This window comes from Ostrea edulis, chromosome 4 (assembly GCF_947568905.1).
Source record: "Ostrea edulis chromosome 4, xbOstEdul1.1, whole genome shotgun sequence".
In the NCBI taxonomy this organism is placed as follows: Eukaryota; Metazoa; Mollusca; class Bivalvia; order Ostreida; family Ostreidae; genus Ostrea; species Ostrea edulis.
The window spans coordinates 79,255,492-79,280,915 of NC_079167.1; the positions used below are offsets into that span (position 1 = coordinate 79,255,492).

General features: G+C 34.9%; 1 protein-coding gene across 1 annotated transcript; it reads right to left on the reverse strand.

Moving 5' to 3' along the window:
• Positions 1-215: 215 nt before the first annotated feature.
• On the reverse strand, positions 216-13,766 carry LOC130053859 (multiple epidermal growth factor-like domains protein 10). Its single transcript, XM_056161486.1, has 12 exons — positions 13,757-13,766; positions 12,265-12,513; positions 9,877-10,119; positions 9,544-9,681; positions 9,282-9,422; positions 7,744-7,884; positions 6,839-6,982; positions 5,571-5,708; positions 4,182-4,319; positions 920-1,052; positions 647-726; positions 216-409 (listed from the first exon to the last, which is right to left on the reverse strand). Exons 1-12 carry the CDS (start codon positions 13,764-13,766, stop codon positions 216-218), a joined length of 1,749 nt encoding a protein of 582 aa, XP_056017461.1.
• Between the last annotated feature and the right edge of the window lie 11,658 nt (positions 13,767-25,424).

A 25,424-nucleotide genomic window follows, 5' to 3' on the forward strand; every position in this document is an offset into this window, starting at 1 on the left:
GATTCCACACTTGCAACGAAAAATCTAAGACAGGAGTTATATTTTCAAAACTAACAAATACACCACCAGTTTAAAGCCCAAAAAAATAACAACACTAAAACGTTTAGTACACCACGTTCAGATATCAAGAAATTATAGACAATCAAGCGCAATATTCACTAACTTTCAATTTAAACATTGATATACACGGTTTACCCGTTACATAATTTTATCAGTTAATAGACACGTACCATGTATTCTTCTTTAAACTTGGCATTCTGATTTTCAGACAAAACAACTATTGCTTTATCAAAATCCGCGACGGATATGTCTATTTTAGTACTCGTCGTTAGCACTCCCCCCTCAGTTTTTAATTCTAAGCCAGGATTTCCGACTCCACCCATTTCCATCTCTTCATGTTTTTTATCACCTGTAAAATATCATAACAATTGATTTACGACACGTGATACTAATATGTCAACAGAAAAAATTATTCAACAATATTAACTTTTTCCTGTGCTTAAAATTCCTTCTTGTCAAAATTATTGATTTACAAAATACAAAGATTTACAAGATAATTACGTTAATATTGATTATTTGTCTCTGAAATGATATGCCACACTTGATGTCATTAACATGTAAGTATCTTTTACAGCATCAGAATTACCTATTGTTAACGTTTCTGGGACAGAAGAAAACGTTACCGTCTCCGTATCTTCATGCTTTCTCTCCTTCTTTCTTCTCCATCTACATAAATACAAAATACAGTTTTGAATGTAAGTTTTGTCTATATTTAAGTCTCAATGTCTTAACAAATTCATTTTGACCTATATATTAATATGGAGTCATTCAACTACTTGCTTAATGTTTAGAAAGGAAAATAGTTAAAACGAACATTATGTAATATGTTAACATCCACCAATAGATGAAGTACAAATACCGTATAAACAGTATCCCTGTGATGAGGACGACAATAAGACCTACGGCTCCCACCGTCCCTCCCACGGCTCCTGTTACTGCGCCAGAATCTGTCGTATCGGACTGTGCTGCAAAACCTCCTGACCGCGAAGATTCTGATAATAAAAATATTCTCTCAAACGAATAGCAAGGAATCAACTTGACGAAAGGGTTAAAGGTATGAGACCACAAAAGATGAAAAAAATCGTTCTATTTTTTTTAATAGATCACACTCATTGCATTTTGTACATCCTTTTATGAAGAATAGTTAATTGTGAAGTCCTACTTTAATTGATTTAAGTCCTACTCATCACCCACATCTTGTGAATTGGCTCCAGTCCCTGCGCATCTATTCAAACAATGCATTGAGAGTTTTTTGCCATCCATCACTTTAATCATCAACAATTCGCTGTTGGAATCTACTGTTCCTAGTGACATTAAGCAGGCAATCGTTCGACCATTACTGAAAAAGCCAGGGCTTGACAAAGACATTTTCAAAAACTATCGCCTTGTGTCAAGTATCTCGTTCGTTTCGAAGATTTTTGAAAAGGTTATTGTAAAATGAATCGAAGCCCATCTGGATATGCATCAACTGTATGACAATTTTCAGTCCGCGTACAGAACGGGACACTCTACAGAAACTGCGTTAATGAAGGTACATCATGACATCGTATGTGCAGTTGACAATAACAGTTGCGCTATCCTTGTATTGCTCGACCTCTCTGCGGCTTTCGATGTCATAGACCACAATAACCTATTGCAACGTAAGGAAAACATGTTTGGTATCACTGGATATGCATTGAAATGGATTAAATCCCATCTTAGTGATATATATCAACGTGTTGCCGTCGTTCCATCGTTGTCTGATGCTTGTCTCCTCGATTGTGGTGCACCACAAGGCTCAGTCCTTGGTCCGAGACTCTATTGTCTTTTTTCAAAACCCTTAGGGGAAGTATGCAGACGTCATGATATGACGTATCATATATACGCCGATGACACCCCGATCTATATCATCGTTGAACCTGGTGACAATTGGACTGACATGTCTCAAAGACTCTCAAGTTGTTTATGGGACATACTTATGTGGATGAGTATTAACCTCTTCAAACTCAATGAAGATAAAACTGAACTTGTAGTCTTCGCACCAAAACACAGACTTTCAGATATAAGCAGTTTTGATCTTGAATTTGGTGACTGTGCTGTAAGTGATTCATCTTTCGTAAAACAAACATTAGGCGTATTCTTTGACAAATCTTTACCATGGAAAAACACTGTGTCTCTATTTTCCGCTCAGCATATGTGAGCAATCGCAGGATTGGCTGTATCCGTTCATTTATCAATGATGAAGCATGTAAAACTGCAATAAACTCGGTAGTTACATCCAGACTAGATTATGGAAATGCATTGCTTTATGGTGTCCATTCTCAACTCACCAGCAAACTTCAGAGGGCACAAACCACAGCTGCAAGATTAATAACACGCTAAAAAAAATCCGACCATATTTCTCCTGTTCTAATAGATCTTCACTGGCTCCCAGTTGAATACATAATTCAATATAAGATACTTCTTCATACTTTCAAATCTCTCAACAACCAATATCCAGTTTACATGAAGAATATCCTTACAGTTTACAATCCCACGCGACCACTAAGATCCGAATCTCTGCATCTTATTCAGGTACCTCGGACACGTACGAAAACATATGGGGATCGACGTTTGGACAAGGCTGCATCGAGTCTCTGGAACTATCTGCCTTTTAAACTCAGACAATGTACCTCACTGTCTAGTTATAAAATGGACCTCAAAACGCATCTTTTTAGATTAGCTTTTAATTTGTGATTATTTTTATATACTTAGTGCTCTTACATACAGCTCTTGCAGTGTTGTTAAAAAAACTGTAGTTTGTTATTATACCTATGCCCTTTCTATGTACGTAATTATTCCTAAGGGTTGTTTTAATTTGTTTCATATGTCATTAGGGTAATCATATCGTTACATTAGGCGCTATATATTAATAATAATTATGCATTTTGATTCTGACACTATGAATTTTGTATTCACATGTATGTGCACATCGATTTTATATTATCTTTTCTTTCACATTTGTAAAGCGCTTTAGAGAACTAATGTTGATAGGACGCTATATAAATCTTTTAATTACATTTACAATTACAATTAATTAAAATAGCTTATTTGCTATAGTAAGCAATATAGCACAATAAGAAACAAAAGTTAACAAAACTCTCATATTTTTTTTTTAAATAAAAATCTTCAGTGGACTAAATTCAATCAATTATCTAAATATTGTAAATTGTGTAATGTAAAACTTATACGGTACCAATTGTGATGCACCAGATGCACATTTTGACAAATAATGTCTCTTCAGTGATGCTCAACCGAAATGTTTGAAATCCAAAATAACTATGAAGTTTTAGATCTAAATATAGCCAAAAACAGCGTGCCAAACAAGTGGAGCCATATTCGTCCAAGGATAAGAGCTATGCATGAGGGAGATAATCCTTAATTTTGAAATCAATTTCTAAATTTTATAACAGCAATTAAATATGTATCCGTATTTTCAAGCTAGTAACGAAGTACTTAGCTACTGGGCTGTAGAGACCCTCGGGGACTAACAGTCCACCAGCAGAGGCCTCGACCCAGGGGTCATAATGTAAAACTTATACGGTACCAATTTTGATGCACCAGATGCGCATTTCGACAAATAATGTCTCTTCAGTGATGCTCAACCGAAATGTTTGAAATCCAAAATAACTATGAAGTTTTAGATCTAAATATAGCCAAAAACAGCGTGCCAAACAAGTGGAGCCATATTCGTCCAAGGATAAGAGCTATGCATGAGGGAGATAATCCTTAATTTTGAAATCAATTTCTAAATTTTATAACAGCAATTAAATATACATCCGTATTTTCAAGCTAGTAACGAAGTACTTAGCTACTGGGCTGTAGAGATCCTCGGGGACTAATAGTCCACCAGCAGAGGCCTCGACCCAGGGGTCATAATGTAAAATTGATACGGTAAGTAATAAATTCATATTTCTGCTTTCGTAATCGGGATCGAGATGCCAAAATGAAGCCTCCCATATGATCGACATTTCCGATTTCGCTTATTTTGAACTTCGGTTATATTGAAAGAAAAGGATTGGTCACCTGAATTTCAATATATCCGGAGTAAACTGTATATTTAAAAGAAGTAAATACTTTACTATTCTTAAAATACTACATACCTTTGTTGCAGAGACTTCCTAAGTATCCTGGTGTACAGCCCTCCAGACAAGACCCATTGATTGGATTACATGTCATGTTTCTGCAATGGCTGCTGCAGTGATTTCCACAACTTGTGCCGTACGTTCCTACTAAACATTCTAGAAGAACAATAGAGGGAAATGTAAAATGGTTTACCGGGGTATTTACCATTTATAGTTCATATATGTCACACGTAGATCAATGGTAATTGTACTTGTTTTTCAAAAACTGACAGTTTTATGGAAATTTATTTCCGTACTAAACTGCACAGGGGTGAATACTTTTAAATTGTTATTTATCATTCAAGCTTTTCTTGCAAGACGAAAAAGGTGAATATTATACATTTATTGCATGATAGTGAGGGAGATATGAGGACAACGCCCGAGGGGAATATGATTTTTCTTGGGTGAATAAATTTTCTTATTATACCTCAGTATGAGAATTCTATGCAACGCGTAATTTGATTGGTTTAAACGGTCACATGCCAGGGATGACAAAACATATCTCCCTCTCAAACATCATATCTCCCTATCATATTTACCCCTTGGGCAGCCTCGCTTGAATGCAGATTTACTTGCTTGTTTTTGTATCAACCAAAACCGTGCATTCAACTGTGTATCAGAGACCCGCATATTTTGTGCCTTACGAACTATGAAAGTAGAATGACTCGGACTTATTTTGACGTCACAATAAACTTCGTCTACCTTGACTTCGTCTACCTTGACGTTAAATTTATGGAAAATGCACGAGGCTTCCCAAGGGGTAAATATGATAGGAAGATATGAAGTTTTGTCATTCCTGGCAAGTGACCGTCTAGACCAATCAGATTACGCGTTGCATATAATTCCCATACTGAGGTATAATAATAAACAAAGAACGGTGATCAATCCTATGAAAAGTGAACATAAAGAATGGTGATCAATCTCATAACTCCTATTAGCAATACAAAATCGAGAGTTGTACAAACACGGACTCCTGGACATGTACCAGAGTGTGATCGGATGCCTAGGAGGAGTAAGCATCCCCTGTCGATCGGTCAGCCCTATATCCTGATCAGGTAAACGGAGCTATCAAATTTGTCAGGAAGCATTCGATATATATGTACATCATATGTATATAAGGCGCACATATCCTTGTGATATAAACATTGACAGTATTATGGAAAAGTTTTATGAAGAAGTGTTTTCGAACTATAGTGATCCTGTATGTACTAATTTGGCTATCATTTGAAATACCGATGCTGGAAATTTTTGTTGTTGAATATTTCAATGATACATGATGGAAGGAATATTGGTTAAAAGGGCTAATATTTAAAGAAATATCGAGTATAGGAAAGCATACAAGGAACGGAACTTCATATTTAAAATTACTCTGTTTGCAGTTGGGAGTCCTCCATCCCGGTTTACATCCGTATGTACAGCTGCCTGTGGTGTGGTCACATGACTGATGGACACAGTATTCGCTACACGGTGTAGAGCAGTTTTCTCCATAAAAGCCGTCATCACAAACTGAAACAAGAAAATGAAAGAATTATGATTATTTTTTCAAAACATCGAAATTCCTACTGAGTTATTTTGCCACTGATTTATTTTCGCCAATATCTTAAAAGGGTCAATCGAATGTTAAGTGAATTTACATATTACTTAAGACCAGCAATAATCAGTATAACGGAGCAATAGTTTTTCAGTTTTTTGGCAAAAATAGCATTTCAAAAAATAACTGTATACTATATCTATTTGTTTATGATACTTGGTGAATAGCATATACTGAAATGAACTCCACGATACAGGTCATAAACGGGTACTATCATATCTCATATTATCATTAAGCCAATAGTTTTCCCGAAACCTTGAATTTTTAAAGAAAACAAATATTTACAGGTTTAACACTGAAGCAATTACATCTTTGTCAAATCCAAATGTTCACTAAGATCATACCATTCAAATTTTATTGAAACAACCATAAAGATGCACAAAATTAAACTTGCTCCAGGCTTTGTTATTGACCTATAAAATCAAGCTTAAAACGAATGACTAAGATAAAGTTTTGTCAGCAGGGTTATTCCGTGGTATCTGAATCTTTCCAATGGTAGAATGATTGTTGTTGCGTGTATACAAGCAAAATGTCTGACTGATAATGAAATAATAGTATGGACTAACCTAAAGTTATCAATTTTAGAAGGATATGAATTATAAATGTAATAAACTTTTGAAGATAAATGACAAACAGGTTTACATGTATAGGGATGCTATTTTGCTATTTTGGGTAAAAGGTATCATTATAATGGCCGGTTGCGTATTTGTAGTTCATAAAAGTAAAGCTAAGTCTAATCTGTATCATTATATTGTGTGAAAGTCTCTATCAATTTGCTCTCTACTAATTATTCTCTCCACAGAATGATAATAAAACCTGTCCATTGCATTAAAATACAAGAAGATGGGTTTAAACAACATGTACACCTGTTTCATCAATTACCATACTTCTGAGCCATTCTCACCTCAGTCCTACCTGTCTGCAACACGTAAATATGAATTCAAACCTTGTATCATTGATTTGGGGCTTAAACCTGAGATACACAACCGGTCATGTGTTTGTTAAAACTGTAGTATTACCTTGTTCATAAAAAAAGGATACCTACTTTCCTCGCATTTACTTCCCTGGAATCCATCGTCACATCCATGTTCACAATGTCCGTCTATATGGTTACAATGATTACTGTCAGATCGACAACCGGAACTACAGTTCTCTGAACAATGCAATCCGTAGTGGCCAACTGAACATACTATAAATGCAAATAAGAATTGGTATACTCATAGAACTTCTTTGAGCAATACATTGTCAGATGCAAGCTCCAAATTATATATTGATAACCATGCCAAATATATATCATATATGCATAATTGTATAAATGAAACGCGCTGGATGCCAAAGACAAAATCGAAAAATTACCGGTAGAAGAGTGGAGAAAAAACAACAACAATCAAACATAACGCACAGAAGCATGTATGGGGATGATAAAAAAGTACAAGTATGTATTCCTACGAAACCGCATCATATAATATTAAAGTCATACAAATGTACCAATGATCGTGAAAAACAATCGGTGCTTTCGATATGATTGAAAATTTAATGCGATAGCAGGAAACTGTCCAATGAAGAAACAAAGCACAAACACTATATTTGATCTGTTTGCCATCATACAGATAATTATGCAATCACTATTGATATTATACTGATTATATACCGGTATATATATTTGTATATACCGGGTACGCAATAATTATATACCTTCTCAATATCTCTATTACTTTGATTATTACAGCTAGGTGTATACTTACGATATGAACATGTAGTGACAATGTACTATTGCAGAAGGCTATGCACTTTGCCTATTACTATCATGTTATGGATAATAGAATATGTTTAAATTAAAGGAAATGTACAAATTTGAATTCAAGATACTGTTCAGAGCTTACTTCATCAAACTTAGAAAAAAGAAATATTTCAGTAAATATCATTGATAACGTTTTCGCAGCATCTCACCTTTGTCACAGAGTTCCCCGGTATATCCTGGATTACAGCCTCCGTCACATCTTCCTGTTGTCCTGTTACAAGGGAGGTAATTTAGGCACTGTCCACTACAGTTATACACACAACCAGGACCGTATGATTCTGCAGGACACTCTGACAAAATATGATTTTATTATAAAATTTATTATTTTGAACGAACATATATTTTTCCGTTTCACATCCCTAGCTACATTACTAATTCTTTTCTGTTTTCATAAGTCTAAATTTATAATGTGTTAATATTCCGTTTGTATCTACTAAACATAATGAAACCCCGTGCAACCGGGGAATTAGATACAATGATAGTACACAGAGGAAGGACTTTTTAAATATGTGTTTGAATTGTTGCACACATGAATATTGAATGAACGATATATTTAATTCAAATGAATTTAAGAACAATTTTTGCATAATTGCATGCATTAGTTATTTTATATTCGTTGATGTCATATACAGTAAATAAAATTTGATTATTAAGAAGCCACTTGGAGCTCAAATTAAAATGTTCCTTCTGTAATCTAAATTATCTCTCTCTGTATTGAAAGTTAGATAATAGTTTTACGAATGCACTTGTAATCTGTCATGCCGAATTGTTGACCAAAGACAAAATGTACGGTTGTTCTTTATTTCAAAATTTTGAAACTCAGTAATGCAAATGTTTTTATAAGATCTGTGCCATCACAAAACATATTCAACCAAATTAAGAACTTTTTTGTGATTACCCTTGCGTTTGCACATTTCAATAACTGTTAATGGTTATTATAAAATGTCGTAACAGTGATTTCTATAATCATGAAACAAATAAAGAACATAAAAAATATCAGATGATTATCGTTTTAACACATTATCGTTGGTCTCAGTAGGGAGTATCCTTCGGTGAAGTAATGTAATTAAAAATGTTCACGAAATGATAAATATGATACTAGTAAAAACTATTATAAGTATAGCTAACACTGAACACCCACATACTTTTATGCTGATCATTTTGTAAACCAATCGCAACTTCTTGGTTTGCCGAAAAGGCCCCAAAATGTGCGAATGGTTATAGACCTAAGCTTTTTAGTGGTGTAATGCCTAGTTCCTATCGCTTTGTTCTAGAAATTCCATAATGCTGATTCAAACCTAAAATCAGGGATTGAAGTAACGAACAGACGCATTTCATTTATCGATAAACAACGGATTTACTTTATTTTAAGTTGTCATTGAAAAGAAAACAAAAGTGGCTTAGATCTGCCAAAGCGTGTCTGCCAGTGTACTCTCATTTTTGCTATTTCAGGGTTGTTTATCGAAAACGAAAGTAGATTTTTAATAAGTTTACGATATCTACTAATCAACTAAGATTCTAATATTATAGCTTACGGACTCCACCTCATATGTAGGACAATATTAAAGATGCACGCTTTTCGGAGTTTATTGATAAAATTTGTTAATTCATAAGTATAGATATTCCACGACAGTATGTAGATGTAATTCATCATCGAAAGTATCTAAAATAATGACAAATGACTTACGTGTGTTGCATTGTGTTCCTGTCCATCCATTACCACATCCATAGTCACATTGTCCTGTGGTGTGATTACAGGACAGGTTGTCTCTGCAATGTCCAGTACACGTGGATCCACACTGTAAACCGTAATATCCAGCTGGACATGCTATGAAAAATGGCATTCCTTTGTTAAGTTATACCTTGTCATATCTCATTCTATATCAAAAATATATAACATACATTAAAGTATCAATAATCTGTGAATGATATAACAAACGTAATCTTACATTTGTTACAGAAGTCCCCCACCCATCCTGCAGTACAACCCAAACACGCTCCGTTGACAATGTCACATCTTAATTCCTGACAGTTGTTTGGGCAGGGTAGATTACAGTCATGTCCATACACACCGGGTTCTTTACAACCTATAAATATATATGCAAGATATTGAAGATATGATTCCTCATCTTACACTCATCATACAATTACAAACGTATTCACACAAAGGGTAATGATGTATTACAATATATGTACACAATATAACTATGTTTATAATATTTATTTACAGTTATCATACACTAAACGGGTTTCTAATTGTATAATTGGTAGCACAATATTACCTGTTACAGTTACTTCACATAATTCAGTGAAAACTTGGAATGTTTGATATCCAGTAGGATAAGTCTTTCCTTGAAGTCTTTCATTGTAGAATATAACGTAACGTCCATGTTTGACACAAGTTGTGTTGAAATCCAAAGCCGGTAACACCTGTCCGTTTTTGTAACATAGATACCTATCCCCCTTTATAGTTGTGTTCGACACATACAGCGAAAAACCAGCTAAACGTCCTTTTTGTCTCGTCACTGAAATTATCAATTTTTAATACGACACTGTTATCAGTTGAAACAAGAGGTATTGTGAGCAATGCTCACTAAGAATACCCCCCGCATACCCCAATATCCCAAAGGGTGTTGGTAATAGGTATAAACTACCTCTTTTCTGAGTGTAAAAAACAAATGGCATGACAAACAGAACCATATTGCTACTTCGATGTCCAGTGCGCGTGACCTTTGACCTTTTGACCCCAAAATAGATAGGGAGCATCTTCATCCCATGGGTAGTCCATATGTATGATATGGTTATTGTAGGTGGCCAGGATGACGCTTTAGAGCCCGGAAACCATATTGCTACTTCGATGTCCAGTGCGCTTGACCTTTCGACCCCAAAATCGATAGGGAACATCTTCATCCCATGGGTAGTCCATATGTATGATATGGTGACGGTAGGTGGAAAGGATAACGCTTTAGAGCCCGGAAACCATATTGCTACTTCAATGTCCAGTGCGTTTGACCTTTTACCTTTTGACCCCAAAATCAATAGGGAACATCTTCATCCCATGGGTAGTCCATATGTATGATATGGTGACGGTAGGTGAAAAGGATAACGCTTTAGAGCCCGGAAACCATATTGCTAATTCGATGTCCAATGCGTTTAACCTTTGACTTTTTGACCCCAAAATCGATAGGGAACATCTTCATCCCATGGGTAGTCCATATATATGATATGGTGACGGTAGGTGGAAAGGATAATGCTTTAGAGCCCGGAAACCATTGCGTCTACAGACGGACGGACGGACGGACAGACAGACGGACAACCAGATTCCAGTATCCCCCCCACAACTTGTTGCGGGGGGTATAAAAAGAGAAAAACTTCTCGCTATAAAAGCGATGAGACTTGACTAATTGTAATAACTTTCTATTAGAAAACCAAATTTTCGTTTATCTAAATGCTATGTATTTTGATCAAAACATTGAAATCGATGAAGAAAATTGGAATATGTAAAATGTTAGAAAAAAGAGCACGGTACAAGCTCGATTGCACCTGTGATAGGTAACCTTAAAAGTGAGTGTCATGTGAAATTGACTAAACAAGAATGTACTGATATCATTCCCACAATAGTAAAGTGTAACAACTGTATAATACACTATTCAATTATGGACTGTTTAGTAGGAAGACATTACAAATTATAAACAACAAAGGAGGAAAAAGTTTCGTCTGTTGACATTTAATCAATCACTACCATGCGATGCTTTGTATATTAATGTGGGTTTACACGTTTATTACAAACGCTCAAACGACGTCGTCTAACAACCTATGGCGAACTGTCCGCGCATAAAGTTGACATATGTAATGATGTTTATATCACCCGTTGTCAAATAATGTTATCCGTTGCTAGATACTTTCACTCTGGGTCTCGTGCTTATTATTCTCAGAGGGAGATATTTAGAATGGTTTTTTTTTCAAATGCTTCTCGAACAATCAGATTGGAGTATATTACATGAAGGTATAATATTAAGATCAATTGATATCCCTCTTATGATGCATTTTGTGTGAGACTTTGTGATACAGCTATTTATTTTTGGACAGAAATACAGGATGATATATTCTCACGATATATTTCATACAAAAACATCTGATTTGTGAACATTATAATTTCATTATATAATACATACCAGAAATGCAAGTATCTTTTATCTCCATTTAATTGATGTCGAATTTCTTAAAGTTTTAATTACCATCGTTTACATTCTAAATGAAAATAACGAAATGAATATGAATATTATCTTTAATAAATGCTTTTCACTGTATTAATCTACAAAATACACATCCAAGAAATTTGTTTGACATGCTTAATTGGTAGAATAGATTGAAACCTTTATTTATGTAATTTTACAGCAATAGCATATCGAATTTGCTGAATGTAGAGTAGTTACTGAAATTTGAAGGCATTAACTACTGGCGTAATATATACGTTTTGAATAAAAGAAAAACAATTAGATGGGTATAATTGGCAAGCCTCTAGGACATTTTAAAAAAAATCGAGGACTCATTAAGAAAAAGTTAGTGACAATTAAAGGAGGAAAATGAAAACATAGCGAACTGGACACAAACGAAAATCACAGCACTTATGTATCAAGACATATATAATTAAACTATACAAACCATACCATAGTGTTCTCCATAGTCCTTGAACTGTATTCTGATGCTGTAGATGCTGAGCACTTTCTCAAAGTCAACATACCACCATGCCCATCTATCTTTAGCAAGATCATTACTTCCAAAAGGTGCTGTCCTTGTACACGTTTTAATGTCTCCATCCACTGCACGACTGGATTGATATTGATAACACGTTCCAGTTTCTCGGCAGCCGGGTACCTCCTCAGCCTGCTCGGTCTCCTTATTCTGAGATATGATATCTGTAAATGAAGAAACCTGTTCTCTTGCTATATGAGTGTGGAAATAATCACTTTTTCACTTATAAACATAATTCTAATCAGAACAAGTAATGGTAGCTGCATAGTCATAATTAATAAAGAGTTGAAAACATGTAAAATGTGTATGGTTATTCCAGCGTTTCAGTAAGAAAACGACGTGAAATGCATTTATATTTTCCAAGACGAATAAAACATAATAATCATGTTGCAAATTCATACAATGTAAGCTACACTTTGATGTACGATGGTAAATGAATACTATTTAAACCTGATTTAGTTTCATTACATAGTGTGAGGAAAACTAAATTGGAATAGTTGTGCACTGAACTGTAGAAAATGAGTATCCTACCTTGATTCGGTTTGATTGTTCGTATGGTGTATTAATTGGCAACAACACTTTATTAGACAGTATTACGAACGAGAAAGTTAATAGTACGATATATATAAACAATATATTGTTTGCTTACGGTATCCATATGACAAAGTCAGTATCATTGATATCGAAACGACAAGTGTCTGCATATCATATATATTCAACATTTTAAAACAACAAGGAAGTTTTATTCATAAATTTTAAAAAACAATATGTAAGGCGATCAACAGTTGTCATATTTCTAATTTTTAAGTCATTTAATGACCATGATGAAGTTTAAAGTTTTCCAACATTTATCTCTGCAGAATGAAAATAAATAATTGGAAAAGAAAGTTTTCTACATTTACATTTATACAAATTTCTAAAAGACGGATACTGATTTGTCTTCATACAGTTATACTTGAGTAGACTGAAGAGGAGTTTTGGATAATAATCGACAGCGAGCACTTAAAGAGGATCTTAGAAATTACTATACTCTGTGGTCAAGGGACAATATGAAACAATGATTTAAAAGCAAATTGTGAGTCCAAAATGTTGTCGTTGCATAACCCACGAATTGTTTTTTAATGGTAATCAGCTGGTCTATCAATACTGTGGAGTATTACAAATTATATATATATTGACATACATGCAAATTATCGAATGCCATTGATTGATGATAAGGACATATCTTCATCATGGTTTCTCGATTAATTGGTATACACATGGATGCATATTTGCTAACATTCTAAGGACAACAAGGTACTTTCCTTCAACAACTGTGATATTCTGTTGAGATGAGTAGCTTTTACTGTTTTGTAATACATAATGAAGTATTAACAAAATATATCATATTCTGATCAGGTCACTCACCCTTTTGCATTTAGGATGAAGATGGGAAAATGCGAGGACGGCCAACTAGAACGGAGGTGGGGAAATGCGAGGGCGATAAAACGAAATTGCAAGGAAGATGGAGTGAAACGTCATGGCGGAGGAGCAAAGAAAGCTGTCATCCATATTAAGGAATTTCAAAATTGCATCCTCTTTGTAATCATAAAGGTTTCAGATATTCAATAAGTCAATCTCAGCAAGTAATGGTAATATAGCCGATATCAAAATATTCCGATATTTGCGAGTTAAATGATATCAAATCGTCATCACTAAATATACAGTGATAAAAAGTTCAGGTCAGGGTACTGGAATTTAGAGATACCATAAGTGATTTCCCTTATACGTATGTCGGTGATTTCAAGTGGTGGATGAACTTCCATGGCAGTATAAACCTCAAATCGCGGTGGGGTGTCAATCCTTTAGCATATTGTTAGTTATTTTCGGCAGTAACAATGTTACTTTGAACAAAATTAACTGTACTGAATTTTGTATGCAGTTGAGCAAAATCAAAACAAGAACGGATATTCAAAACTAGAGTAATTAATCGTAACTGACAAAAGAAAAAAGGCATTGATATTATATCTTCATAAATTTATAAATAATTTGTATGATGTCCCGGGAGAGGGACATTTTGAATGCCCTACTCCTAATGTAAAACTTATACGGTACCAATTTTGATGCACCAGATGCGCATTTCGACAAACAATGTCTCTTCAGTGATGCTCAACCGAAATGTTTGAAATCCAAAATAACTATGAAGTGTAGAGCTAAATATAGCCAAAAACAGCGTGCCAAAAAAGTGGAGCCAAATTCGTCCAAGGATAAGAGATATGCATGAGGGAGATAATCCTTAATTGTGAAATGAATTTCTAAATTTTATAACAGCAATTAAATATACATCCGTATTTTCAAGCTAGTAACGAAGTACTTAGCTACTGGGCTGTAGAGACCCTCGGGGACTAACAGTCCACCAGCAGAGGCCTCGACCCAGGGGTCATAATGTACAACTTATACGGTACCTATTTTGATGCACCAGATGCGCATTTCGACTGAGAAAATCATTTTTTTCTTATATGATCAGACACCCCAAATTGATTTATTAATGTCATTGTGTATCTTATCACACCCCAGGATTATTATATAACAACTTCAAAAAAAAAATTAAGATCCCGTGGGTTCGAATATGTCCTCAGTGTTTCATATCGTACAAGTCCATTTAAATGACTTCAGGTGAACAAAGGAACGCAAGCATGGCTTTTAGTTTATTGAATACTTGACTACATAACCAGGGGAGTAGTAAATGTAACATGCATATGGAATAAGATAAGGGAGCAGTTCTTAATGCCAGTACACAATATATGGAATACCGCCACACTCAATACCCTTGCTTGTCGTAAGAAACGACTAAATGGGGCGGTTCTTCGGATGAAACCGCAAAAAGCTGAGATCTCGTGTCACAGCAGGTATGGCACGATAGAGATCCCTCCCTGCCCAAAGGCCGTAAGCGCCGAGCATCTAAACCTAACTTTGTCAGCCCTTCAACGGCAGTGGTGACGTCTCCATATGAGTGAAATATTCTCAGGTGACTGATTCAGGATTTTCTCCAAAATTTTCACTTTTAAAGATCAAAACCTACTGTCTAATGTGTTTGAAAGATTTCACATGAAAATTAAGGTTATATACATTATCACAGAAGCTCATTTTAGAGGGTTTATTATTTATTTTGTAAACAAGGATTGCGGTATGCTATAGTTTACGAAAATTTCAAAAGAAATGAATATCGATCTAAGTTTCAGGGGTAAAATGTGTCATCTAAAAGTTAAAATTTGCGACTGTGCAAAATTAAGATGCATTATATTACAAAATCAATATTTCACTTGTTTGTTTGTTTACTTAAAAAAACTCGAGTCCTTGTTTACAAGACACAGATTTAAGGCTAAAATATTGCTTTTATTGTTGCATTCAGAAGGTCAGAATTTTGACTGTCAACATTAAATTAGTTATATTTTAAATGTTTAATATCAAAAATGAAAAATACTTTTATCGAAAATCGTGAATCAGTCCCTTTAAACAATATAAAATCAAAATTAAGTATTAGAAATATGACAGAAGTAAGGATTGATGAGCAAAATCTACAATTATCAGAGGAAATTATATCATATTCAGTTTGTCAATGTTTAAAGCTCTGCTATGCAAATAGATAGAATTTGTTTATACGTATTAGTTATGCTATATATTAAGAATAATACAAGTATTTATGGATTATATCTGCGCTAATGGAATTTCAAGATCCTTTCGTAGGAAAATAGTGTGACCTTGAAAGTACACGTTAACAAAAAATAATCTTGACATCCACATCTGCGTGTCTCAAAAGAATGCATCCATTCTATAGTTGTTGCAGACAAAATATAGTATCTCAACGACTCCAATTAATATGAGAAGAATCCATCTTTAAAGTTTCCAGCAAGTTGGACAGATTATTCAGTCATGGATGATCTTACAATTTTAAAGCTGTAATGTTCGTATTTTTCCGCAGTTCCAATGTAAAAACGGAAAATGTGTTTTAATGTAGTTGTTATTGTTCAATATTGATTAATGGGAGTGCAGTATATTGTCAGAAATGCAGTAAATAGCCGTCGTTCAAGTAGATATTAGGCCAAATTTTACAATTAAATTTGGTTACATGCAGTTTTTATCTAGCTCATTGTATATGAAATCGCTCGAGTATAGTTCTGACACACTTTCTTGATTACCTCCAATCTGAAAAACAGCATTGTCCCATATTTGCATAAACTTGTAACCTCTTAACACAGGAATGATTTATGCCAAGTTTCATTGAAATTGGTGCAGTAGGCGAAAATTTAAAAAAAAAAGTTTATAGATAAGACAACAGACAACAGGTGATCAGAAAAGCTCAGTTGAGCTTTCAGCTCAGGTTAGATAGCAAGGTTAAAAACATTGGTGTCAACAGAATGGTCTTAAAACAAGAAATGAACACTCTAAATATGAGAACCATATCACTCATCATTCAAAAGTTATGAGCAAGGTTAAAGTTTCGAACACATGGGCAGACAAAACAATATGCCCCCTAGCATACATGTACTTGCACAGGCATGAAAAAACTTGAATGCACACAAATTGAGAATGTTTACAAATTTGATATGATTTAGCGTGACCTTTCTACTGTTGAAAAAAATGTTTTAATGGATATTGTAGGTATTCGCATTTAAAACTGTGATCTCCTGATGTGGCCCCATTCTATCTCTGGGACTCATGAACTGAACAAACTTGAATTTTAACTACCTGAAGGTATTCAATGTATAACAAAAGAATATTGAACAATTTTTAATGAAAGTTTATTTTAAATAATGATGAAAGTGAAGTGTAGATCGAATTTCCATGACTGGTAAATGATTAGAACCCGATCTTTCTTGGAAGAGTTATCCGCCCTTGGTAAAAATGAAAATCTAATTCTTTTTAAACATCTGTGCGGTAAATGATTAATTTTATTTGATATTTTTATAAATTGAAAGTTTATGTAGCCTTTTACCAAGAGGTGTGTATGACAAATAATTTTTTTAAAAATATATTTTAATTAAACATGCTCTTTCCATAGACTTAAATGTAAAATTTTAGGTGAAATAAATCAAGCGGTAATCAAAATTTTGTAAATCCCTGTGGTGGAATACTTTTGTTCAATAAACTCTTGAAAATGATACTATGATTACAAAGTCCCACTATCCATTTACCAGATATGAAATATCATACATTTATTGCATGATAGTGAGGGAGATATGAAGATTTATTCACCCGAGAAAAAGTATATTCCTCGAGGGCAACAGTTTTTCTTGGGTGATTATATCTTCATATCTCCCGAACATTCATGCAATAAATTGTTTATTATACCGAAACAAAGCAAGTCCGCTCATTGCATGTAACTGAGATCGCCCTAACGTTAACACCGCGTCGTCAACGCATTAGAAGGCACAAACAACGAAATACAGTGACATGATAACCAGTTTTTGTGCCTTACGAATTATGAAAGTACAATGACTTGGACTTATTGTAACGTCACAATAAACTGTAGTCTGCCTTGATTTAAAATTTATGGGAAATGCATGGGGCTGCCGAAGGGGTGAAATATGATGGGGTAGATATGATGTTTGAGAGGGAGATATGAAGTTTTATCAAACCTGGCACGTGACTGTCTAGACCAATCAGATTACACGTTGCATAGAATTCTCATACTGTGGTATGATATGATCGGTATACATTGATGACTACTCATGACCCTTGTGAGGAGTGGAATGTTTTCAATATATTTCCTCATGTATTACTAAGTAAAACTGTGCAACCAAACTACGTCTGGGGATCATAATTAATATGACCAATTATGTCCCTGCTGTTGTTGAATTATTGAAATGTAAAAAATATAAAACCTTGAGGCCCAAAAAGTGCGTGAGAGTGAATCTACACTATGTGAGGACGTTTTCATGTAAAGTTAACTTTGTTTCGTTCAGGGGTTCTTGAGGGGAATATTTTAAATGACCCATCCTATTTTCCCCTCTCTTGTACTACTTTCAAAGAAATATCTTAGTTTTACTCTGGTTTTAGAGTAATGCTATTTGAATCAATATCCGGGTTATAATAGGTCCTCAGTATCCCTAGCTTGTCTTATAAGGCGACTAAATGGGGCGGTCCTTCGGATGAGACCGCAAAAACCGAGGTCCCGTGTCACAGCAGGTGTGACACGATAAAAATCCCTCCCTGCTCAAAAGCCATAAGAGCCGAGTATAGACCTAAGTTTTGCAGCCCTTCACTGGCAGTGGTGACGTCTCCATATGAGTGAAATATTCTCGAGAGGGACGTTAAACAATATTCAATCAATCAATCAATCTTTTCAGAATGTCCGGATGCTTACTCTTCCTAGGCACCTGATCCCACCTCTGATATATCCAGGGGTCCGAGTTTTCCCAACTCTCTATGCTGTATTCCTTAAAAGAGTTATGAGATAGCCCATTATTCGTTATCTTCACCTTTCATTACTTTGACGTAATTTGTAATAACGCCGTGCATCTATGACTACATGAATTTGTGAAGTGCTGTAAGTTGTGGCTTGGTGGATCAGCGGATATAGCGGACTAGCACTGCTATGAATAACAGCTGATGGCTTGTGATGAAAACTTTAGTATCAATACCAGCTTGCCACAGTTTGCGTTGGGAGCCTGTGCGAGGGGTCTGTTAGGTATGACCGCCTTCTCGCTATAATGTATGGTTTCGAGCTCGTTTTTCTCGGTAGAGTAGGCATGCTTGATCAAAAAGTAATGAACAGTCTCGCTAATGAATTCCCTTGGAGGCAGTGCCATTCATGGCTCGTCATGATAAACTGTAGATTCCTTACTTTACGCGAGTACTAATTATCGCGAAATGACTCATGGACGTCAAATCGTTAGAACATAAATTAGCGAGTGTTCTGTTGATCAAGAGTTATTGCATGTATTTTGGGTGTATAAAATTAAAAGCGCGTTATTTTATTTCGCGAGTGCTGTTTCTCGCTTATCTACGCAATAATAAATTACTCGCGTATATTTAGGAATTTACAGTAATCCGTGAGTCGTTTGTAACTTCTCGCTTTGGATTACCGGATGACTTATGTACGACTTATGAACATGACTGACATTTGTCATTAAATTAATCATTAATTCACTTATTCAAAATGTTGATATTGTTTTTTGCTGAAAAAATATATTAGATTAATTAAAACTGTAATATACATGTGAAAGGTGAAGATAACGAACAGTGATCAATCTCATAACTCATACAAGCAATACAAAATATATAGTTGGGCACATACGGACCCCTGGACACACCAGAGGTGGGATCAGGTGCCTAGGAGGAGTAAGCATCCCCTGTCGATCGGTCACACCCGCCGTGAGCCCTATATCTTGTTCACGTAAACGGAGTTCTTATCCGCAGTCAGAATCAGTGTGCCAAGAACGGTTTAACAATCGGTGTTAAACACGTCAGACAGCATTTGACCCAATGATAGGTTGTATTGACGAACTAGATCGTTATAACGACAATAGATTTTGCGAAATGCTGACTTCAATCAAGACTGTTGAAACCCCTGTACCATCAACTTGTTTTTCAGTAGCTTACCTCGATTAAAAAACTGATTATACGCAGAACAAGCTCTTGCATATCGAATCAGTTGATATTTATAAACACCATATGCAGGGGATAATGGAATATTGCTACCTAAATATAGGAAGCTTACGATGGAGAAGCTGAAATCATCCCATTTGTCATACAGTTGAGTTGTCAGTTTGCCGTTAATGTCTACTTTCAATAAAATATCTAAGTATGAAGCAGAAGTGTAAAATTAAGTGAAGTATTCCTGATTTTAGTATCAATTTCTATTTTCAAATGAAAACAAATTGATATGTATTTTGTTACCCAAAGATTAGCAATATATTTACAAGATGGAAACTATGCTTTGATATACTAAACTTAAATCAGTTTCGTTAATATTCATAAAGAAAGCTGAGGAAGTGGTATCATTCGTAGAAACACTCCTTGTTTTGATTGATTGTTAGCGCAGTGTATATTGTGACTAATCTTCACTAGCTTACTTCACAAATGAGAGAGTTACTAATATGATAGATATAGGTAATATGAAAATTGTTTACTTACGGTATCCAGAGGACAAAGTTAATCTCAATAATATCAAAAAGACGAGCGTTTGCATGTTAGAATTCTTAAAACAACAAGGAAGTGTTATTCTAAACTGAAGAAAATAAGGTGATCAAGAGCTGTCATATTTGTAATTGTTGAGGTATTTAATGGCCGTGATGAGTTAATGTTTTCCAACACTTCCTTCTGGACAATTTACGTGGCTTAGAATTAGCGCTGAGATCAGGTGACACATTGTAATTTTGTCATATTTCGTGCTCAGCTAGTTGTAAGTCAGACAATATAATATATATAATATAATAATATTCCTGCTAATTCCTCATTGTGTGTGGCTCAATTTTCTTGTTTTCCGTCCAATTAGGGAATTTCTCAATCTGTGGAGACGTCACCAGTTTTAAGTTAAGTATCACAAATTCTTACCTATGTATGACATTGTAAAAAATGCGGGATTTTGATATTTCTCTTATACTTTTAATTCATTCTGACAGAGCATCATGTTCTTCTTTTTGATATATAGCCCATCGTCTGGCGAAATTTTTACATACAACAGGGGATGCTTACTCCTCCTAGGCACCTGATCCCACCTCTGGTGTGTCCAGGGGTCCGTGTTTGCCCAACTATCTATTCTGTATTGCTTGTAGGAGTTATGAGATTGATCACTGTTCGTCATCTTCACCTTGCATACTATAAATTCCTAAATATACACGTGGAATTTATTATCGCATAATTTCGTGAGAAACATCACTCGCGAAAAAATATTTCTCCCTTCTATTCTTATATTGCTAAAACACATGCAAAAACGCTTGATCAACAAAGTAGTCGCGAATTTATTTTCTCGCGATTTGACTTCCATGAATCATTTCGCTATAATAAGCACTAGCGTAAATTAAGGAACCTACAGTAATTCATAATAGAGATGAAGTTCTTTCGCCAGCTGAAAGACCTAGGTTATCTGTGTTTAGGAACTTTTCAAATAAATTGAACAATAATGCGTAGGTGGATTAAGTATAAGATGGCCTATATCTAGGTACTGCAAAGTTTGTTCATAATTAAAAAGTTTAGATGCAATAGTGGAAATATATTTGTAGAAAGTATAGGGTGTAGACTTGAACTTCAAATATGTTGGAATACAAGAATGAACTCTTTTATGACGAAGAATGTTGCTTATGTTCACGGCATCTATTCCTTTGTTTGTAAATTTGAGTTTAAGGTGATTGACAATGTCCATGATCATATAATTCAGTCTATATTCAGGTGTTAAAAAATCCAACTATAGACTAGCTATGGGTTCTTCAATTCACGTATGTGAAACTCTCAATGGAACAGTAAAGTTTTGTGTGGATAGGTTGTGGACCTAATTGTCTGTTGACGTAAGGTAAAAGTGAAACAAGCGTGATATCATGTATACTTGGTCTTTTTTCTATCGTTCATGACTGCGTTTCCGTCTTTGAGTATTGGGAAAGAGTCCCATTTCATTCACGTTATTTCCTTGTGGACTAGTCAAATTTCTTACATCCCCGAGGATACTTGTTGTTCGATATATGTTCTTTCATGAATATAAACAATAACGACACAATACTGGCTGACACGTCGCCCAGTATAGAAAAGTGTCACTCTGTGAAGTCTATATGGGGCACAGGCTCTAACAGATTTGTTGGTGTTCATCGGATTATCCTTCGAAATATGAAAGTTTTGTGTAATGTACAGTCATCAGATTGTCAGCTTTGGTACAGAAACGAAACTTCATTCGACAAATAATGACTCCTCAGTGATGCTCAACCGATACAAGTAAATTAACAGTTCATTATTTGAGAGGAATAATTAGTTTCAGGTAAATCTGAAGAATCCTCCCACATACATATATTATTGCTAGCATAGTATAGATGTATAATAAACAGGTGCAGTAAATATAAAGCACAATATCCTATAACTAAATGGTTTACGACACAATAACGCGAATGTCAGAACTTCCTAGCAGAAAGAGCATATAAATTTGAACCCGCGATAGTCTTTGAATAAGAATTTTCAGCTTTCGAGCACAATCGTGCAGGTTTTATAACTGAGTATACATCAATACTGGTTTAATATTTCTTGATATCAGTTGATGTTACAGGATTTTAACAGTCTCGTTTAAAGTGTGCATTTCGCAAATTTTATGATCCTTCTCATGTTATAATTTGCAAACACACCCTGTAATTAGCTGGTTGTTTCAAGATACCTATTTTCCTCTTATATCATTCTAATAATCAAAAGCAGAGAAGCTAATATTGTACTAACTTTATGAAAAGAATACACAAAACAAGTTTAAATGATCCCTAAACCTAGTTAAGTATTGAGGTAACATTTGGTGGTTAATATTGTCATGCCAAATGAAAAGGTGAAGATAACAAACAGTGATCAATCTCATAAATTCTCTAAGGAATACACAATAGAGACTTGGGCAAACACAGGTCCCTGGATATACCAGACGTGGGATCAGGTGCCTAGGAGGAGTAAGCATCCCCTGTTGACCGGTCACACCCGCCGTGAGCCCTATATCTTGTTTACGTAAACGGAGTAATTCGTAGTCAGTATCAATAGACTTGGAGTGCCACAAACGAGGTTGTACGTTGCACACTTTTGTATTTCTAACCTGATATTTAGAAGAGATAAATCGTCAATGCCAATATATGTCAATTCGATATATCCTTGTGAACTAGAAATAAATTACACAGAGTCGTGTACTTCTGCGTCATACTTAGATATTTTATTGAAAGTACATATTAACAAATTAACAACTCAACGTTATGACAAACGGGATGATTTTAACTTCTCCATCGCCAACATCCCATATTTATGAAGCAGTATTCCATTATCACTTACATATGGTGTTGATATCTCTCAACTGATTCGAGGCGCAAGCGCTTGTTCTGCGTATGGTCAATTTTAAATCGAGGCAAGCTATTGACAAACAAGTTGATGGTACGGGTGTCTGAACCGTCTCGTTTAAAGTCAGTATTTCTCAAATTATATGGTCGTTATAACGATTTAGTTCGTTAACACAGCCTATCATTGGGTGAAATGCTGTCTGACGTGTTTCATACCGATTGTTAGGCCGTTCGCCTGATCGAGAGATAGGGTTCATGGGGGTTTGACCGGTCTTCAGAGGATGCTTACTCCTCCTAGGCACCTGATCCCACCTCTGGTGTGTCCAGGGATTCGTGTTTGCCCATCTATCTATTTTGTATTGCTGATATGAGTTATGAAATTGATCACTGTTCGTTATTTTCACGTTTCGTCAATAAAAATCATCATACATGTAACGGACCCGAGTTGATGGTTTCTCCACAAGTACGTTAGTAATTAACGAAACGGGAATTACCCGCGTAATTACTCTGTTAATTTGCAAGAATAACCCGCAAATATCACCTACTTATATAACACAAGAATTACCTGTGTTGGACTCTCTCGGTTCAAATGATAAGACTTGTTACAGTTAACCTCTTTTATTAATTTGGAAACCAAGAAGTTTCCTATATATTTACAAAACTACAAACAGATAGCTCGTAATTAATTAATATAAATAACTACATGAGACGGGAATCACCCAGACTCATAGCTCGTAATTAATTAATATAAATAACTACATGAGATGGGAATCACCCAGACTCATGCATAAAGCTCAACCTTTGACAGTATTAAATAAGGGGAGTGTGACTTAACTAACACTAGATGGAAATATCCGTCTAGTGTGAACACTCTAGAATTACCAGAATGTACTTCTAACTTACAACAAGGTTTAACTATAATATTCTGATAAATAAAATAATAGAATTATTTTATGAATTGTCAATTAAGCTAGAATAACAGATTTTCCCCAATTATTTACTGTTCAGCTACTATAAAATCCACTAAAATTTCCCTCAAATGTATAAAGTTATTGAATAAATCTTATTTATATTACAAATAGATCAAGAGAATAACCCTCAGTCAATTGTAATTTCTTAATATAATTCCTAAGTAAGATCAAGAATTACCCGATCTTACCAGGCCTATCGTACTTACAATATTACTTTCAGTTATATATAGTATTTATAGAGTTCGGGAATAACCCAATTCTATAAATGTATCAAAAAAATCTAATAAATAAAATCCCAATGAAAATCATTAATATCCCTACCGAAATTATGCGTCCTGTATGTATAGGAGAAAAATCGATTCCCCGGCAGAGCCACTGCGTTGCCTTTTTATCCCTACAGACCGTCCCCCGGGCAACGCTCGTGCCTAGTGGAAAACCAACGGCAGGGCTGCCGGTGTCGCCGCTGGACACCGACCCTGCCGTTAGACACCGGCCCCGCCGTTTAACACCGGCTCCCACGGCAGATGCTAGTAGATCTACTAATAATAAATTTTAAAATCCTACAAAATATCTTTTACATAAAAGGAATGATAACCAATACAATTTACATAGTATAGATTCTAGATTTAAATATCGTAATAAATTTTACATGCTAAAATGAGAATCGGGCTCGAAATACAACAGTAATGTAGGTCAATACAGCGATGGCGCCGACGACAAAACCACGAGCTAACAAGGGTAGAAAAGGTAGTTATTTCACTTATAACACAACATTTTGATAAAATAAACGCCTTATAGAATCAACGCTGACTTAAAAACATTATTGTTTATAGGTCAAAATTAAACTCGAACGAGGAAACAACACACAAACTTCATATAGTTATACATGTTAAAAAAAATAGGGTAAGTGTCAAAAGCATACACTCGATCACATACAAATACGATCCTCTCAACTCAAAAATAGGTATCCAAAATACGACATATAATCCGACATTATTTTGACATCATTTATCCATTCATGTTTACAATAAAAAAATGTAACAGTAAATATTTAACATCCAAACGCAAAAAGTGTAACGGTAAATATTTAACATTAACATCGATAAATTTTCACATAAG

Bases quoted from the DNA above. Each gene is read 5' to 3' on its own strand.
- LOC130053859 (XM_056161486.1), bottom strand. The intron at 10,120-12,264 runs GTATGGTTTGTA...TGATAATTTCAG, and splicing joins GGACTATGGAGAACACTATG to TGACGAGACAAAAAGGACGT. The intron at 410-646 runs GTAATTCTGATG...GATATTTTACAG, and splicing joins CCCAGAAACGTTAACAATAG to GTGATAAAAAACATGAAGAG.